The sequence below is a fragment of the Chiloscyllium plagiosum genome, unplaced genomic scaffold (assembly GCF_037043375.1).
Source record: "Chiloscyllium plagiosum isolate Xiang-an unplaced genomic scaffold, Cpla_swu_hap1 HiC_scaffold_16, whole genome shotgun sequence".
Taxonomy (NCBI): Eukaryota; Metazoa; Chordata; class Chondrichthyes; order Orectolobiformes; family Hemiscylliidae; genus Chiloscyllium; species Chiloscyllium plagiosum.
In genome coordinates this window covers 73,495,975-73,514,975 of record NW_028270154.1, presented here as the reverse complement: position 1 = coordinate 73,514,975, position 19,001 = coordinate 73,495,975, and the positions used below count along the sequence as shown (strand labels likewise).

At 43.1% G+C, this 19,001-nt stretch overlaps 1 protein-coding gene across 1 annotated transcript in view; it reads right to left on the bottom strand.

The window, feature by feature from the left end:
- Positions 1–13,013: 13,013 nt before the first annotated feature.
- lcp2a (lymphocyte cytosolic protein 2a) overlaps positions 13,014–19,001 on the bottom strand; it is a 157,570-nt gene continuing 151,582 nt past the window's right edge. Inside the window, exons 19-21 of the mRNA XM_043703923.2 lie at positions 18,413–18,487; positions 15,359–15,514; positions 13,014–14,594 (exon numbers count right to left, since the gene is read on the bottom strand). Of these exons, the coding sequence (XP_043559858.1) occupies positions 14,469–14,594; positions 15,359–15,514; positions 18,413–18,487 (357 nt within the window). The 3' untranslated portion in view covers positions 13,014–14,468. The remainder of the gene's footprint in view (positions 14,595–15,358; positions 15,515–18,412; positions 18,488–19,001) is intronic.

Here is a 19,001-nt window from a genome sequence, read left to right as displayed (position 1 = left end):
CCTTCAAGGCACAGACACAGGAATATTCCATTTATATATCACTTTCCCATCATCACAAGATGACCCAGAGCACCTAACAGCCAATGAAGTACTATTTGAGGTGCAGAGAATGTTCTGATGTCAGAAATAAGGTCGCCAATGTGCTCACAGCTAACTTGTGCCACAAAGAATATGTTAAAAACAGATAACTTATTTTTGTTGTAATGATTTAGGAGTAAGTGTTGATCCAGCAGAAGTCTTTTGTTCTTCTTTTAAATAATTTCAGGTGATCTTTTAGGTCCACTTGTGAGAATAAATGAAGCTTCAGTTTAACATTTCATTGAAAGACCAATTCTGACAAAGTAGCCTGACTGTCTGTACTGCTGTGGTGTGTATAAATATATGGCTTACTTCTAAATAGGTGGCTGGCTGCGAGTGTAAATGTACTCGGCATTCGGAAGACTTTGGTGGTGCTGTGTAACGCGCGCAGAAGGAGGTCACGTGATGCTCTGTTGCGCGCGCGGGAGGAGGTCACGTGATGCTCTGTTTCGCGGGCAGAAGGAGGTCATGTGGTGCTCCGTTTCGCGGGCAAAAGAAGGTCACGTGGGGTCGGACATCCGGGAACGCGAGGAGGTGGAGAATGGAGTCAGATCAACAGCCAATCAGAAGACAATCCCACCTCAGTGATTGCATGACGTTTTTTATTGTATAAAAGACAGGGGCAGGGACAGGAAGAGGTCTTACTTTTGGGAACTGACACACGTTGTAGTTTGTCAGGGACAGAAAGGTCTAGACCCAGAGCTCTGTATACTTTGTCCATTTACTGCTAATATAAACTAAGAGTGTGAGACCGAATATCTTCTCCTATTGCTTCATTTAAAGAGCACACAGGACTGGGCTCACACATAGAAGAAAGTAAGCTGGTAGATTGAGCCAAAGTCCTACAATTTGGTGAGCCTGACATGATGAAGACGGAGAAGTGACGGAAAAGAGAAAAAAAAATAGAAACAACGGATAACTTACGTCTGATGACAACAACAAGCGGCGCCGCATAAAAAGGTGAGCAGACGCCTGTTTATACCGAAGTTCTGCAATTGGAGATACTAAATTGATTGTTGTCATTAAGTGTCCTAGTAATAGTAAGTGGATAAAGTATTGATATGATAGTACGTACAGGTTTAAAGTCCCGTGGGGTTAGAGTCCCCATAAAAGCAACAAAGTTTGATACGTACAGGTTTAAAGTCCCATGGGGTTAGAGTCCTCATAAAAGCAACGAGGTACGTAAGTGTGAGGAGGTTTAAAGTCCATTGAGCAGGATCTCATAAAAGCAACGCTCACAAATTTTGGTTTATGATTGATGTGTTGTAAGTTTTAAAAATTTTATTGGGGAATGTACGGAGGGTGGCAGAAAAGCCAGTAGTGTCTTGAAGACAGAGACGGTGGTGTCTCAGCGAGAGAGAGTCGGCAGTGGAAACCTAACGGTGACAACGAAACTGTGGATAAATCTCGCTGAAAGGGTCAGTTGCTCGGGTGTACTCCATACAAACTGACTGGCCACCGGATTTGTTTCTGATTGGGTGGGTTGCTTGGTTATATTATATACAAAACAACTGACTACTGGACGGGAGGATTAAAAGCAAAAATACATAAAATGGAAGGGGAATTTGATAAAGAGTGTGAAGAATACAGAGGATGTTCTTCCGACTTAATGTTGCCCGTAAAACAGCAGTGGGGTAAAGCCAGAAGTCAGTTAGTCAGTGGGCTTGCAAAGAACAAACAAAAAACAATGATGGAGAAATATGACAAGGTTTGGGAAGAATTACAAAAACAGGGCAAAGTCCCTAAAGATGAGGAGAGGAAGAAATTGTCACCATTTTTAGGAAAAGCAGAAGAGCAAGCTAAATTAGAAGTAGAACATGAAGGGAAAGAGAGGGTCAATATTAGTTAGAAGAAAGTGGACGAAAGAAGGCGGGGAGAAAGAAGAGAGGAGGATTCATCTGCACAACATGACGTTAGCCTGTATGGCGGTAGAAACATTACAAAAGAGGGTAGGTGGTACCTCTAAAACAAAACTGGCAAAGGAGACAGAAAAGGCAGGACCATCCGCGCCGTTACATTCTAAATTGCCTGGGGTACAATCACTGCCCCCATATCCTGTAATACAAATGCCACTTATGTATGTTCAAGAAGGGGTGTTAGATGTGCAAGAAGTAGGAACAAGACAGTACAACGTAGTAAAAGAGAGACTGGCGGAAGCAGTAGAAGAAAGCATCAGAAAAGTAGAAAAACTAACACTAGAAGCTGAACAGAGAGTTAAGGAAGCGGAGGAAGCAAACAGGGTGATAATGACGCACAGCAGAAACAAAGAACAGCCAAAACAGGGGGGATATTCATCAGTGCAAGAGCCAGATGCTCACTCAACTATAGTGCTGAGAATGAAAAGAGGGAAAGATTACATGACTCAGGTCAGTTATTGGATGATGGGTTCTTAGACAGAAGAAGGAGAGATTTGAGGGAAGAACGAGATAGAGAGAAATTGGATGGGGAGGAGTCTAAAAATAGTACAGACATTGAGGACAAAGAATCCCTGACAGAGGATGACCCACACGCCTACCCCGTCACTTTGAAAGGCTCACTCACAATGCATACCAAACATGACCCTCCACTGAAGCCCCTACCTGAACCAAGTTACAACCTGCGTCAAAGAGACACATTACGACAACCCATAAAGTATCAGCACCACCAAATGCCTGGTGTCAGCAGGCATTTGTGGTCAGCAGGTTCAACGGATGTTGGTCACTGCAAACACATCACACCAATCACATTCGATTTAATAGACCACACTCTGATTTGGCAGAGACAATACTCACACAAACCAGAGACTGAAGCCGGCATTGCCGACACAATTGAAGGATTGTTAGCAGCAGGGGTGGTAGAACCCTCCCAGTCAGCCTGGAACACCCCTATCTTACCTATAGAGAAGCAGAATACAGGTAAATATAGGATGGCGCATGATCTTCGACGGATTAATAGTGTCGTTTCTACTCCAACAGTTCCAGTTCCAAACCCCTACACTGCGATGTCTGTGCTGACCCCTGACCATAAGTGGTTCTCATGCATTGATCTGGCCAACGCGTTCTTCTGTTTGCCCCTAGCTGATCATTTGAGGGACATGTTTTCGTTCACCTACAAAGGCCAAAAACTACGTTATACAAGGGTCCCTCAAGGGTTTATTTTGTCACCTGGGGTGTTTAATCAGGTACTGAAACAGCAGCTGAAGGATCTGACACTCCCAAAGGGGGTGGTATTGATCCAGTATGTGGATGACATTCTTTTGGCGGCACCCGACCATGTTTCTTGTTTGGCAGCCACAAAGCTGTTGCTGCTTCATCTGTATAGCGTCGGTTTCAAAGTTTCACAGGCTAAATTGCAATGCTGCAGACAAACGGTGTCTTTTCTGGGTAGAGTTATTTCCGCTAAGGGTACAGGTGTGTCTCCATCCCATAGATCCTCCATTCTGCATCATACCAAACCAGTCACTATAAAAGACATGCTCTCATTTCTTGGGTTGGCAGGATACAACAGACAATTCATTGCATCATATGGGGAGCTCACTTTCCCTCTAAGGGCCATGGTAAATGAGCAAGGCATGAGAAATTTGTCGGCCTATTTGCAGTGGACCACGGAGGCAGACGAAAGTTTCATATCTCTTAAACAGGTCTTAACGCAGACTGCTGATTTAGTGGTCCTGGATTACAAAGAGCCATTTTTCCTCGATATTTCTGAAAAATTACACACAATAAATGGTGTTCTTTTTCAGAAAAAAGGGGGAGGCAGGCAGGTGCTGATATATGTAAGTGTTACCCTTGACCCAATAGAGGACAGATACCCGCCATGTACAAGACATGCAGTAGTGGTGTAGCAAACATTCTTCAAAAGGTAGCACATATAGTCATGGGCCATTCACTAACAGTACTGACGACACATAGTATAGTGGCCTATGTGAACTCAACAGCCTTTACAATGACGTCACTGCGGCAAACCAGGTTAGAGAAAATCCTGAATGCACAACATATAATTTTTACACACGAAGGAATTAACATGGCTGACAACCTGGGAGAAGGAGAGCCACACATGTGTGAGGAAAGGGTACAGAGAGACGCCAAAGTTAGGGCAGATTTACAGGCAATTTCACTAGTAGACCCAGAAGAAGTGTTGTTCACAGATGGTTGCTGTTACAGACATCCAACTGAAGGACTTAAAGCAGCCTATACAGTGGTGCGACAGACAAGTGAGGGATTTGAGGAAGTGTTGACAGGAAAAGTGACAGGCAAAGAATCAGCCCAGTTGGCTGAATTACAGGCAATGATAACTGCGTTAGAATGGTCAGAGGGAAAAAGAGTGAATATCTACACCGACTCTGCATATGTGGCAGGGGCTATACAGGTAGAACTCAGTCAATGGATCAGGGCAGGATTCTTAACAGCAGCAAAAACCCCAATTAAACATGAAAAAGATATGAAAAGATTAGCGGAGGCCCTAATGAAACCTGCCGAAGTGGCGGTGGTCAAGTGTAGAGGACATGATAAAGCAAATACAGTAGTAGCGAAGGGTAATCAGGAAGCAGACTCAGCAGCTAAGAAAGCAGCAGGGTATACAGCACAGTATATAATGATGCAAACAGAAAGAACAGTGTATGACCTGCTGCCCGCTTGCGATGCAAATGTGTTAATAAAAGAGCAGCAGAAAGCCTCCCCTCATGAACTGACAGTATGGAGAGAGAGAGAGGGGCCACAGAGTCAGAAGGGATTTGGAGGTCACCAGACGGTAGACCAGTGCTACCCACAGGTTTGATAGCTTCCATGCTCCAGGAAGCTCATGGGTTGACACAATGTGGAAAAACACAGATGCAGAGGTATCTGACACATTGGTGGCATCCGTTCTTGCCAGCGATGATTGAAAACTACATCAGAGAATGTAGAACGTGTACAGAATATAATGTGAGAGCAACAGTGAAACCACACGAGGGAAAATTCCTTCTCCCAAGAATGCCAGGTCAGGAAATAGTGATTGACTACACTGACATGATAGAGAGAGTAAACGGATACCGGTACCTTTTGGTAGCAGTGGATGCATACACTGGTTGGCCAGAAGCGATACCTGCGAAAAAGGAAGACGCAAAAACAGTGATCAAATTCTTGATAAACCAATACATTCGAATGCATGGGTTTCCAAAGAGAGTCAGGTCAGATAATGGCACACATTTTAAGAACAAAGACCTGCAAGAAGTTGAGCAGCTTTAGGACTGAAACATGCGTTTGGAACAGTGTACCATCCTCAGTCACAGGGAAAAGTGGAAAGAATGAATCAGTCCATAAAAGGAAAAATAGGAAAAGTGTGTGCACAAACAAAGTTAAGCTGGGTGGATGTCCTACCCTTAGCTTTAATGTCCATTAGAAGCTCAGTAAACTCTATCACAGGGTTCACCCCATACGAGCTAACTACAGGGCTGCAGTTCCCGGGACCAGGAGCTGGAATACAGATGTTAGAGGTAGGAGGAGCCTCTCTAAGGTATAAACCTTACTATGACCAACTAACAGCTCTGGTGTCAGCTTTCTCCAAACAGGTTGGATCGGAAAAGGGGGATCTACAGAGCCAGGCACCATCTACCACAGACTGGGTCCTGTTGAAGGTGATCAAACGGAAGTGGTCGGAGCCAAGGTGGACAGGACCTTATAAGGTGGTGGAAAGGACATCTCATGCGGTCAGACTACAGGGGAAAGGAGAAAGCTGGTACCATTGGAGCCAGTGTGCAGCTACGGAACCGCCAACGATAACTCTAGAACAACTAAGAACAGAAAAAGAGTAGAAGGGTCTTAAACTTTTAATTTTTGCAGGAAGAGGGTTCTGGAAAAGGGGGGAGAGGTTCTCAAGATCCCCAAGGAAAGTTTTTTTTTTGGAGAGGATAAGTGAGGACAGGATAGGAACACAAGAAGAATTTGTTTAAAACATATAGGAAAGTTGTGTAAAGGATATAATGTCTATCTCTGTAAGCAGCCCACGTTACCCTGGGCTGTTGAGGTTGGGAGTTTTTGCTATTATTTTATGTATAAGTGTTATGCCGCTCTTAATAGGGGTATTAACCACGAGGGACAAACACACAGGTGAGGGAGGAAGTCCCAGGAACAAAAGATCAACAGGACAAGAGGCAGACAAATGTTTAAGGGAGACGGGGAGCCAGGTACACATCAGACATGATAGAAACCATGGTATAACATACCGTTTGACTTATGCGAAGTAATTGATTGTGGCCAAGATACAGGGAGCTGGAGGGAGTATGATGTATATCTTTGCTTCTATGCCATTCACTATGACCCATGCCCGTCGTGGGATAATGGACTGGGGTACGATAGACCCCCAAGAAGTCGTCACCCTCAGATAATAGATGGAACATTCAAGACCATGTGAGCCTGACAAAGGGGCAACTTGATCATTCCTCAGAGCTAAAAAAATCCACTTTTGTTAACCCTGACAAAATTCAATATTAATCCTAGTCCCAAAGAGGTACAGATTTACTGTGAGAGTGATGACAGAAGCTTTTATTTTGTAATAGGTGTAGATCAATCTGGAGTGGATAACATGGGATTAGTGAAGGTAACCTTAGTGGACCCTCCTACGAGCTAGCCACAAACTGAAAAGTATGGTGGTAGGACCAAGTTCAGAAGTCGTGGTAATAGACCACAACAACCTCACGAGAAGGGACATTATTAAATTAGTCACCGGGTATGGGGATAAGAACCTATGGCTGGACTGGATGACAGCGACCGCAACTTCAATGAATATGAATAATTGTGTCGCGTGTTCCTCGGCCAGGCCAACCCTATTTACTACCCCAGCCCTATTGTTCCCTAATATAGACCCAACAGGATTTCACTGCATGATGGCCCTCACCATGCAGGCGGACCCTCCAAATTGCACCACCTTAAGTGCTATTTTCCCACCTGTAAAGAATTCCACGTTACCTCCAGTGTTTACCCCAAGGGCCAGCAATTACACTTGTTTCGCTCGAAGGTCTAATATAATCTTGGGAGACATGCCCGCTGACTGGTGTCAGGATACGATTAATGTAACCGGCTGGCAGAATGCTAGCACAATGGTTTGGGCCAGAGCTGATCTTGTTTGGTACTGTGGAGATAGAACACTGCATATTAGTCTACCTCCAGATTGGTCTGGAACCTGTGCAATGGTCAGGTTAGGGGTACCCTTATTCCTCTTAGGAGAACGAAAGCAGGGAATAAATCCGTATACACGATTTGTTTGATGTCACATCTGGCTCAACCACTTACATAGATGCAATAGGTGTTCCCCGCGGTGTACCTGATGAATATAAATTGGCAGACCAGATAGCAGCAGAATTTGAGAATCTCCCAATTATCAGTGCTCTATTCCCAGTCACACCGAATAAAAACGTCGACCGAATTAATTATGTACATTACAATGTACTCAGGCTTGCCAATAGAACTAGAGATGCGGTGGTGGGACTCTCTGAACTATTGGCAGAGACCTCATTGATGACAGTACAAAATAGAATGGCCTTAGATATGTTGTTAGTGAAAAAGGGGGGAGTGCGCTCTATGTTTGGAGACCAATGTTGTACGTTCATCCCCAACAATACGGCACCTGATGGCTCGGTAAACAGAGCCCTGGAAGGACTAAGAACCTTGTCTGAAGAAATGCATGAACATTCAGGTATTGACAACCCTCTAGGAGGCATTTTCGACTCATGGTTTGGGAAATGGAAAGGATTAATTGTGCCTGTGTTTATGTCCCTCGTTGGTATGATCCTTGTGTTAGTGTTGTGTGGATGTTGTTGTATCCCCTGTATTAGATCTTTGTTGAACAGGATAATCATTACAGCAATTGAAGGGAAGGCTCCCCTGCCCTACCAGATGTCACAGATGGAGACGGAAAGCATTGCTCTGGCTAGAAGGGAAGACTATGCATCAGAGAGTGAATGTGATGTATAGAACTGGTTGGTTGGTCTCATTTTTATGAAACCAAAAGGGGGACTTGCAAATATATGGCTTACTTGTAAATAGGTGGCTGGCTGCGAGTGTAAATGTACTCGGCATTCGGAAGACTTTGGTGGTGCTGTGTAACGCGCGCAGAAGGAGGTCACGTGATGCTCTGTTGCGCGCGCGCGGGAGGAGGTCACGTGATGCTCTGTTTCGAGCACCGGAGGAATCCGAGGAGGTCATGTGGTGCTCTGTTTCGCGCGCGAGGAGGTCACGTGAGGCTCTGTTTTGCAGGCAGAAGGAGGTCACGTGGTGCTCCGTTTCGCGGGCGAAAGAAGGTCACGTGGGGTCGGACATCCGGGAACGCGAGGAGGCGGAGAATGGAGTCGGATCAACAGCCAATCAGAAGACAATCCCACCTCAGTGATTGCATGACATTTTTTATTGTATAAAAGGCAGGGGCAGGGACAGGAAGAGGTCTTACTTTTGGGAACTGACACACGTTGTAGTTTGTCAGGGACAGAAAGGTCTAGACCCAGAGCTCTGTATACTTTGTCCACGTACTGCTAATATAAACTAAGAGTGTGAGACCGAATATCTTCTCCTATTGCTTCAGTTAAAGAACACGCAGGACTGGACTCACACATAGAAGAAAGTAAGCTGGTAGATTGAGCCAAAGTCCTACATGTGCCAGCCTGATTCATGCACTTTAGTCTCTAGAATGGGACTTCTTTAATCTACAGCATTGACACTCAGAGACAATAATAGAATCCCTACAATGTAGAAATAGGCCCTTCAGCCTAAGAAGTCTACACCGACTCGCTGAACAGTAACCCACCCAGACCCACTCCCCTATCCTATATTTTACCTCAGACTAATGCACCTAACCTACACATCCCTGAACACTATGGGCAATTTCACTTGGCCAGTTCACCTAATCTGCACATCTTTGTGATTGTGGGAGGAAACTGGAGCACACGGAGGAAACCCACACAGACACAGGGGAGAACGTACAAACTCCACATAGACAGTCACCCAAGGCTGGGATCGAACCCAAGTCCCTGGTGCTGTGAGGCAGTAGTGCTAACCACTGAGCCACCATGCTGCCCCCAAAAGTCCCATGATTGATACCTCATGATAATAACAGAGAATTCCTAAAAAAATCTATTCGAAACAATTACTAATTCATCTAAAAAGAACTGGCTTCAAAGGTGAGCCGTGGAGCTGAATTTTTAAAAAAACTACAATGTAAAGGATTAATGTGACAATGCTTTTACATAATTGAGATCACATGATTAATGCAAGCTCACATTACTGACTTGGAGATGGTCCTCTCCAGCAGCCTTGAAGGAGAGGTGGAAACTTAACCTACATTAGTGACAAACATGCATTAAATGTTAATATCATTTGGAAATCTGATTTTTTCAAACAAAAGCAGATGATTTTATGACAGTAGCTGTATTCTTAAAGACCAGAAAGTCACTTTGAATAGTGATGTGACACATCATTTTCATAAAAGCATGTGATTCAGTTAAAGTGCCTAGCAGGATATCGTCTTGTTAATTGATGGAATGTCTACTTTCTTAAGCTTATGACAGAGGGAAAACAGACCAACGGTCACTAGCTTTAGCTTGACTTCAGTTCAGAACAACCAGGAGTTCAATTTAGAAGATAGGTTTATGGTTCAGAAGAAGTTACTCCAGAAGAAGGGTTTTAGTTTGTTAAGGCTCCAAGCTAAGAGGTTAGGCCACCAGTCCAAGAAGGACAACTGGAAAGAGTCATGTTAGGGAAGGAAATGAAAGAGTTGAGAGAGGAGTGATATTTTTCTGGGATGGAGAAACTTTAAAAGATATTGGTGGGAAACAGGTTGAAACGTTTTGTTCCAATGAAGAGTCACCGAAACATTAACTCAAAACTCTGCTTTTTTCCCCATAGTTGCTGCCAGATCTACTGAGTTTTGCCAGCAACTTCTGTTTTTGTTTCAGACGTCCAGTATCTGCAGTTTTTTTTTGCTTTATGAAACCTTTTGTTGCTGTTTATGTTAGTATCTTGGTAAAGTATCTTACATATATCTAGCTTTTTCTTATGCTTGTGCAATAAACTTGTGTTCTTTTGTTAAGAGACATTTTGATCCCATGTAGTATATTTCAATGGTTAGAGCTGAAAATGTGTTGCTGGAAAAGCGCAGCAGGTCAGGCAGCATCCAGGGAACAGGAGAATCGACATTTCGGGCATAAGCCTGAAGAAGGGCTTATGCCCGAAACGTCGATTCTCCTGTTCCCTGGATGCTGCCTGACCTGCTGCGCTTTTCCAGCAACACATTTTCAGCTCTGATCTGCAGACCTCACTTTCTCCTCAAATATTTCAATGGTTAGCCAACAAGATAATCAATGGTAAAAATTAAACTTTTGACCTATCTGGTTCCATTCGGGTTTCTGATGTTTCCAATATTACCATTAGCTGCAATCATAATAATAGTTTTACTATGTTTAAATAAAATGGTAATGTTGACCCTACATCAAAACATTCATGCAATATTTATCAAGCTCTCTGTCTCCGTGACCCAATCTGGTTGGAATATTACACAAGAGGGAGGTGTTCTATAGAATCTGATAGTAAATATCTACCTGTACAATTCAAGCCCACAGCACATGTGGACTCCTATTATCTCAACCAGACACTAGTAAGTGTCAGACACATCTTCAGTATCTTAGAGATGATTCTTTACCATATTTTTCAATTTACTTCAACAGGAGGTTAATATTGTATTTCATTCCTGCTGAAGGGCTTTTGCCCAAAACGTCGATTCTCCTGCTCCTCGGCTGCTGCCTGACTTGCTGTGCTTTTTCACACTCTCGACTGATCCCCAGCATCTGCAGTCCTCACTTTCTCCTAATATTCTACTGTCATGCACAGCAGAGAATTTGGATCGTCTCTGAAAATAGTCATGGTGAGCACAATGAAACTTCTGCTGTTCTCTCTTCTAAATGTTTATTGCTTGTAGCCAACACACCCTGTGCTGTTCATTGACTTTACTCATCATTAGGGGAATTGACATCATGTGGCTCACGTTACTGCATCAAAGGGAGAGGTGCTTTGTGGCCATATTCACATGGATGATGGCACAGGTGCTACAGCAAAGGTTCTAGTTATCACTGTTCAAAGAACGTTGACAAAGGAGATCATGACATTCCAGCAATCAATCAGTAGGATTACTGAGGCCCTGTTTATTTCAGAAAATCAGTCGGGGAAGGAACAGATTTGAGTTAATCTTTTTACACTTACATATTTATTTACAGAATTGTATATCACAAGCAAACATGTCCTAACCCTACAGTCCCAGTTTTAGACGGAATCTGTAAACCTGAAATTAAAAACACAAAATGTATCGAGATACTAAAATAAACAAAAGCACAGACAAATAGACATGAAGAGGTGATCTTTGTATACATTATGTAGTCATTTAATTTATGTGACTGGAATATACATTCTCTGGTGGTTTATATTGTCACGTTGTTAATATTATTGCTCCCAGTACATAGGAAGATGGTTGTGGTTGTTGGTGGTCAGTCATCTCAGCTCCAGGATATCTCTGCAGGAGTTCCTCAGGGTAGTGTCCTAGGCCCAGCCATCTTCAACTGCTTCATCAATGACTTTCTATTATAATGGGATGTTTACTGATGACTACACCCAATATTGAGTACAATTCACAACTCCTCAAACATTTACTGCTTATCCTCCACCACCACCAACCCCCCCCCCCCACCAACCCTATCTTCTACATATAAACCAAACTTTTCCTAGCTATCATCAGTTCTGAGGAAGGGTCACTGGACTCGAAATGTTAATTCTGATTTCTCTACACAGACGCCACCAGACTTATTGAGCTTTTCCAGTAACTTATGTTTTTGTTCCTCAGATATTGAAGCAATCCATGTTCAAATGCAGCAAATCCTTTCTCTCTTAAATGGCCAAGTGACACTTGTGCATGCAAGTGTCAGCAATGATCACCTCCAAAAACAGAAAATCTAACCATTATCCATCAGTGTTCAATGGTATTGCAATCGCTGAATTACCCTACTATCAACATCCTGGGGATTACCATTGACCAGAAACTGAACTGGACTAGTCATATAAATACTGTGGCTAGAACAGTATGTCAGTAGCTAAAGATCCTACAGTGAGGAACTCACCTCCTGATTCCCAAAGTCTGACCATCATCTATAAGACATGAGCTAGGAGTGTGATTGAATACCTGGATGAGTGCAGCTCCAACAATACTCAAGAAATTTGACACCATCCAGGACACAGTGGCCCATTCAACTAGTACCTCATCCACTCCATTTACCATCGACATTCCACTGGAGCAATATGTACCATTTCCAAGATGCATACAGAAATTCACCCAGACTCCTTAGACAGCACCTTCCAAACCCACATGCCTACCATCTAAAAGGACAAGGGGAATAGATGCATGGGAACACCACCAGCTGCAAGCTCCCCTCCAAGTCCCTCACCGTCCAGACTTGGAAATATATTCCCGTTCCTGGAGTCCCTCTGGAACGGAATTCTGGAATACCCTCACGAATAGCATTGTACATAGACTGCAGCTGTTTAAGAAGGTAACTCACCTCCACCTTCTCAAGGCCAACTAGAGATTGGCAATAAATGCTGACCCAGCCAACAACACTCACATCCCATCAATGAATTTGAAAGAAAGGTGCCTAAGAAACAAAACTACACCATGTTTTATGTGAACATTACAATATAGGCATGCTATAACTTTATAAAGTTGAAGTTGCAATTGTCGTACCAGACCATAGAGCTGTTCTCTGAGAGAGATCACTGGTAGTGGTTTAACCTGAAGGTTATCATGCCACAGATGAGGGGAGAGGTTCAGAAGGAGAGTCCTTCATGTCAGTTTGGGACATTGAAGATCAAGAACTAATTCACATCATTGACCTACTTTTGAAGTTTCATAGAATATCAATACTGAGGAAACCCATAGGGCAGCGGAAATACAGTAAATTACTGTTTATTATAATTCTCAGAATTATTTTGTACACAACAATGATCTGGTAGTCCAACTTTGTATAATGATCTGAGCAATAGACAACTGCAATTATTAAAATACCAGGGAGAAAGATTGAAAAACTTATTGTATTTGCAAGTTAAAAAAAAAATGTTTGTTATTTGATGAATTGAAATGTGAGCCATTGTGACAAGCTTCATCAAATGTCTGTTTGTAATATGTATTTCAGGCCAACCCCAATGACACCAAGTTGACTCTTGGTTTGCCCTGTGACATTCTGGACACTGATACTTGAAGCAATATTCTCCTGGCATATTGAGTCTTTTTAATCAAAAAAACACTGAGCAGGCATTTGCTTAAGATAAATTTTATGGTGCAATGTGTTTTACTATCCATCATAATAGATGAAACTAGTTGTGCTGAAATGCTTTTGTGATTGATATTGAGATGCTGAGTGGCTCTATTTATTGTGACATTCTTGTGACCCCTGATGTATAAAAAGTAAGAGCTGCACCTTTTACAATAAATTGTCAGGGCAAATGTTAAAAGATAAGCATTCGGCCACGTAAACATAGCCTTAGCCTACCCACTGTAGTTTAACTGCTCATGAAGCGGATGTATCTCTCCCAAACACTACCATCCAACCCAGTTCATGTTTTCCAGAGAGAAATATGTTCAGGAGTGGGGGAAGAAACCAACGTGTTCAAGGGGGCAATGTGTTCCGGAGTGGTCAGTGTGTCATGGGGGGGGCTGGGGTGCTCAGTTTTTTTTGGAATGGGGGAGCGGGGAAGGGAAGGGAGGTGGTGCATGTTCAGGAGGGGTCACCATGTCTCAACTGGGACTGTTCAGAGGGTTTGAGATGGGATCAGAATGTTTGGGGGGGGGGAGGGGTTAGTGTGTTTGGAGTGAGGAATCAGTCTGTTTACGAGAGTTATCGTGTTTTAGGGGAGACAGTGTGCTTGGTGAGCACAGTGTGTTCCACCGGGGGGGGGGGGGGGGGGGGGTCAGTGTTTTCGGGCAGAGGGGTCAGTGTGTTCGGGGCGGTGGGGGTCAGTGTGTTCGGGGCGGTGGGGGGCAGCGTGTTCAGGGGGTTGTCAGTGTGTTCGGGGTGGGAGGTGACCAGTGTGTTCAGTGGGACCAATGTGTTCAATGGGCGAGAAGGGTCAATGTGTTTGGGAGGAGAAATCAGATAGCAGACAAGTTTGTTTGGAGACCAATATCTTATCCTAAGATGGGGTGAATGCCATCATCGATAGCTGTCGGTAAAGCAGTAAGATAGGCTTTGTCACATTTTGACCACAATATAATACAGAGCACATCAAGTGACCCACATAAGACTATACAGATTCCCCTTTCCCTATAAAGGATCACTACACAGGTTCATTACTGGTTGTACTTCAAATTGCCTGTAATTCAGGTCCTTCTAAAGCGAGTTGCAGTATTTATTGACCAGCTGGATATGTTAACACACACTGATTCCTGTGTACTCCGCTAGGATCTTTACCATCAATCAGTAAAAGTGGTGTCTGTGAGTGGTACTCAATAATCTCTGTCACCGACCTGAAGTTCTGTGGAAAGAATCAAAAGGTTTAACTGTCACATCTGCATTGCAAAAGGAAAAACTTAGAAACTAAGTTGGATTTGAGCAGTCATTTTTAATCTTTAATCCTAATAAATCACTCGTTAGGTCTCAGTTGGACTACTGTCTCCCTCTCTGGGTACACTTTAGAAAGGATGTGAAGAACTGGGGAAATGGTACTGGGGATGAGGGACTTCAGATATATTGCCAGAAAGGAAAAGTTGCAGTTATTTGCCTAGGAGCAGAGAAAGGTAGGGAGAAGATTTAATCAACAAATTCAAAACTGAGACCATTTTTGATGGAGTTTCCAGAAATAACCTCTTTTAAAATACCGAGAAGAGAAACATGACGCTGCAGGTTTGCTTTCACACTGATCAGGACAGTGTGCAAGAATGCCAAACTTCAAACAATCATAATAGTTTGTACAACATGGACAAAGGGTGCTGATTGGTTGGCTTGTCAACTCTGATTGTTCATGGCAATGCCTCAGCCAATGTATTTTCAGTAGCTGAAAGGTCAGTAACTGGGGGAGCAAATTGTAGTTGGAGAGATGAGGAGAATGTTTTACACAATGAGGAGTTATGAATTCGAATGTACTTAGTGTGGTGACAAAGTTGATTTAGTCAGGACTTTCAATTGGAAATCAGATAAATATTTGAAGAAATATGTGTACTCATATTAGTAGTCATGGACATTGAAATTAATCAGGTTATTGAATAGTACGCCGAGAACAAAAGAAACTTTTCAACTTACTTCCCTTCCTCTCAGTCCTGTCCCCAATAAGAATACATCCGTGGTCTCCTGATAACGGATTGGAATGTTGTATACTTTGTATCCAAACAGTACCATCAGGACATAGGGCTGCTCATTGTTTCTACGTGAGCTGTCTCTCACTAAGAAAGTACCATCCTGTAAAATAGAGTACGAGTGACCTGTATAATACCGCAAGATTGAGCAAGCATTAACTGCAAAAGAATGCAGTTGATTCTGCTATAACACGGCAGTTCTGTTCTCGTGAAATCCCATGTTATAAGAAAATTGCATATTAGGAGCACCATTTAATTGAATGGGGCCAGAATCACATTATAACCAATACATACTTTCAAAGTTTGTGCTTTAGAAACAGTGCCTTCAATTCGTCAATCATGCTATAGCGAACTAGCATTAACGAAAAGCATGCTAAAGCAAAATGACCTGTGTTCAATATTTTAAAATCAAGATATCAGGTATTCATTATCCTATCTTCCATGCTGTTAGTCTGGAATGAGTGAGTTACATTTTTATAACATCATTCGCAACCTTATAATGTCCTAACGCACTTCATAGCCAATGAAATCCTTTTGAAATTAAATCACTACTGCCATTTAAGGAAAAAGGGCAGCGATCTGCACAATGCAATGTCCCACAGTTCGCAATGAGATTAATGAACAAATCAGCTGAACTTATGAAAGGCAAAATCTGAAACAAATGCAGAATTCTGCAGAAACTCAGCAGATTTGGCAGCAACTGTGCAGAGAGAAACAGAGTTCAAGTTGTAAGTCTGATGTGACTTCTTCAGAAGTACGGTTTTGAATTTAAACAAGGTGAATTATGAACTTCTGTTCGTATGTCTGCTGGTCTTAACCTGTAAAGCCAATAATCTTGAAAATGACTGCTCAACTATCAATAATCTATTATCTACTCAGCACAAACAATCCGGGACTGATCTGTATATCTTGTAACTTTTATCTTTTATTGGACTCTAATCTGTGTGAAACATAGAATATAGAAACTATTCAGCCCCTCAGGGCAATCTGCATTCAATATGAACGCGGCTGTTCTCAATGCCATATTCCCATTTTTTCCCCACACCCCTTGATGCTTTTAGAATCTAAAGACTTATCTACCTCTTTCTTGAATATATTCAGTGTTTTGATCTCCAGAACCTTCTATAGTAGAGAATTCCACAAGTTTACAACCCTCTAAATGAAGAAATGTTTCCACATCTCAGTCCTAAATGGTCTGTGCCCTGAGACTGTGTCCACATGTGGGTTATAGTGAGGAATTTGGGAACATTGAGTGAGATGCGAAGTGAGGCCCTTCTCAACCAAAATATTGTATTTTCCAACCAAGTCCTGGGTGTTGAGAGGAGATTCTCTCTCGTGAGCAACAAAAGTCCTTTTAACATGGATGATCGCTCGTTATCACCCTCATTGTTGCATAAGCTCACCTTATTGATATGTACAGTCCTATTCTCCCACCCACTGGACAGAAACTAGATGCCGAGAAATGAAAGTCTGAGTGGGTACTTGCAACTCCAGCTCACCACTTGCTCCTCGGGACTTCTATCTTGGACACTTGGCACCACCATCTCAGGGGGCAATAAACATACGCACGCCCCTATCCACATATGTTGGCAATCAGTTACCTACAAGTCTCTCTGCTCCCTCATGGCACATCTCCGGCACTTAGAATGTGGTTCTGTCTTTCAGTGCTGCATTTTGGAATGCATTGACACCTATTGTTCTAATGAGTGCAGAAGCAGGCACTGAACTCAAACTGGATCGGATGGATCTCAGTGCTGCTGTCTGAGTGCTCACTCACTGTGAGCCTGTTTGGATGCTCATAGCACCTCCATCTTGCCTTGCCTTTTAGTACAGAAAAAGATTTGTGCAGCTTGTTACATCAATGTTGTAACTACACCATGTGCTAAGTAAATAAGCAGCAAATTTTAACATGCTTCAACCAAACAGCCATGTGTCAAAGCCTGAGGGGAATAGTCCTCAGTCAAGACTAGGGAGGCACCCTTCAGTCAGAGGGTCCCAGCATGGTAGGTTAAGGTCAGGACCCTTCCTCATCAAAGGGAGATGGAGGGATTGAGTGTAATGAAAGTGGGTGGCACAGCTGTTAGTGCTGCTGTAGATGACAGGAAGGTGATTAGATGTTGGACGTAACACAGATGCCATGCAGGTTTAGCAGTGTGGGAGGTGGAGGGTGGAAAGTGTCAGGAGATGTTGTTGGAGTAGTGTGAGCAGAGTGAATTGAAACTCTCACCTTGGCGTGAGATGGGTGCAGTCGTGAACTCACAGTGAGTGTGAGGGAGCAAGGAGATGATGAAGGCATTTATCCCAGTGGAGCAGAGAAGGTAATGAACCTTCTTTCTACATTGCTGGTGTTCCTCTGGATGATTGAGATCACACAGACCTGGGTGACATCCTCAAACCCGGCTATCAGGATTGAGTATTGTGGCTTTCTTTGTTGATCCTGGGGAAGAAGGATGTCCATCCTCTGCACCACACTGACCACCACGGTCCCCAGGTCTCTGTCTACAAAGCAGTGCACAAATTTCCCTTTATCTGCCTTGACCTTGGCAAATGACTCTAACCATGTCGGACAGCTCTGGAGTGCCAGCAACTGATGAAGTGCACAATTGTCTATTAAAGGGGAAGCGATGGCCTAATGGTATATCACTAGACCATTAATCTAGACACCCAGGTAATGCCCAGAATCCCAGATTTGAAACCACAATTAAGCCACAATGCTGTTCGAGAGGTGAGTCCAGGATTTTGACCCGGTGACACTGAAGGACAGTAATATACAGAGGAACCTCAATTATCCGGCATTCGATTATCCGAATGTTCGATTATCCGAACAAAATACTCCCCGCCCATGTCGTCCGGATAATCAAGGTTCCTCTGTATTTCTAAGTCAGAATGGTGAGTGGTTTGGAAGGGAACTGGTAGGATTTTTGTTAAGACTCATATTTTATAAATTGCGATGGCTAAGGCTGATGTTTATGTTTCTTAAAGGAACAGGAGCTCTCATTACCTTATTATTGCTTCGCAGAGCTGCTTCAGCTTCTGTTCGACTAATATCACTCACATACCATTCCCTGGACAAACTCTGAAACACAAGAATCAATCTGAGAAACTGTGGAACTGAGAGTTTATAAAAATGGTCAGACAGACAGACTCAAGACTCAACAACAGAATTGCAACAGTAAAGTGGTCTGCTGGTCCATTTCCCTGCATTTATTTGCTTCAGACTGATGGTGTTCACCCAGGATGGTATTTTGGCACGTTGTGTGTGGATCCAAATGTAAATGAGCCCTGTATATTAAATGAGCAGCAATTACTGACATTTACAATTAAGCAGAAAGCAATGTCACTCCCTCTTATACTGCTGATGAAGCTATTGCAAGTACTGCCCACTCACAGGGCTTTGGTAGCAATAAACTGGTAAACAAGGCATTTGCAAAACACTGATCAAATCTCCCAGTCAAAGCCATTGGTGAGACCCTCCCCTGCCAGGTTGTATTTATCAGGAGCCTGTGAAAAGATAAAACAAGGAAGAAGTTACATTTTAACAGCACCTTTCACGGCACCAGGATACACAGTGGGGTTTGTAGGGTGGCAAA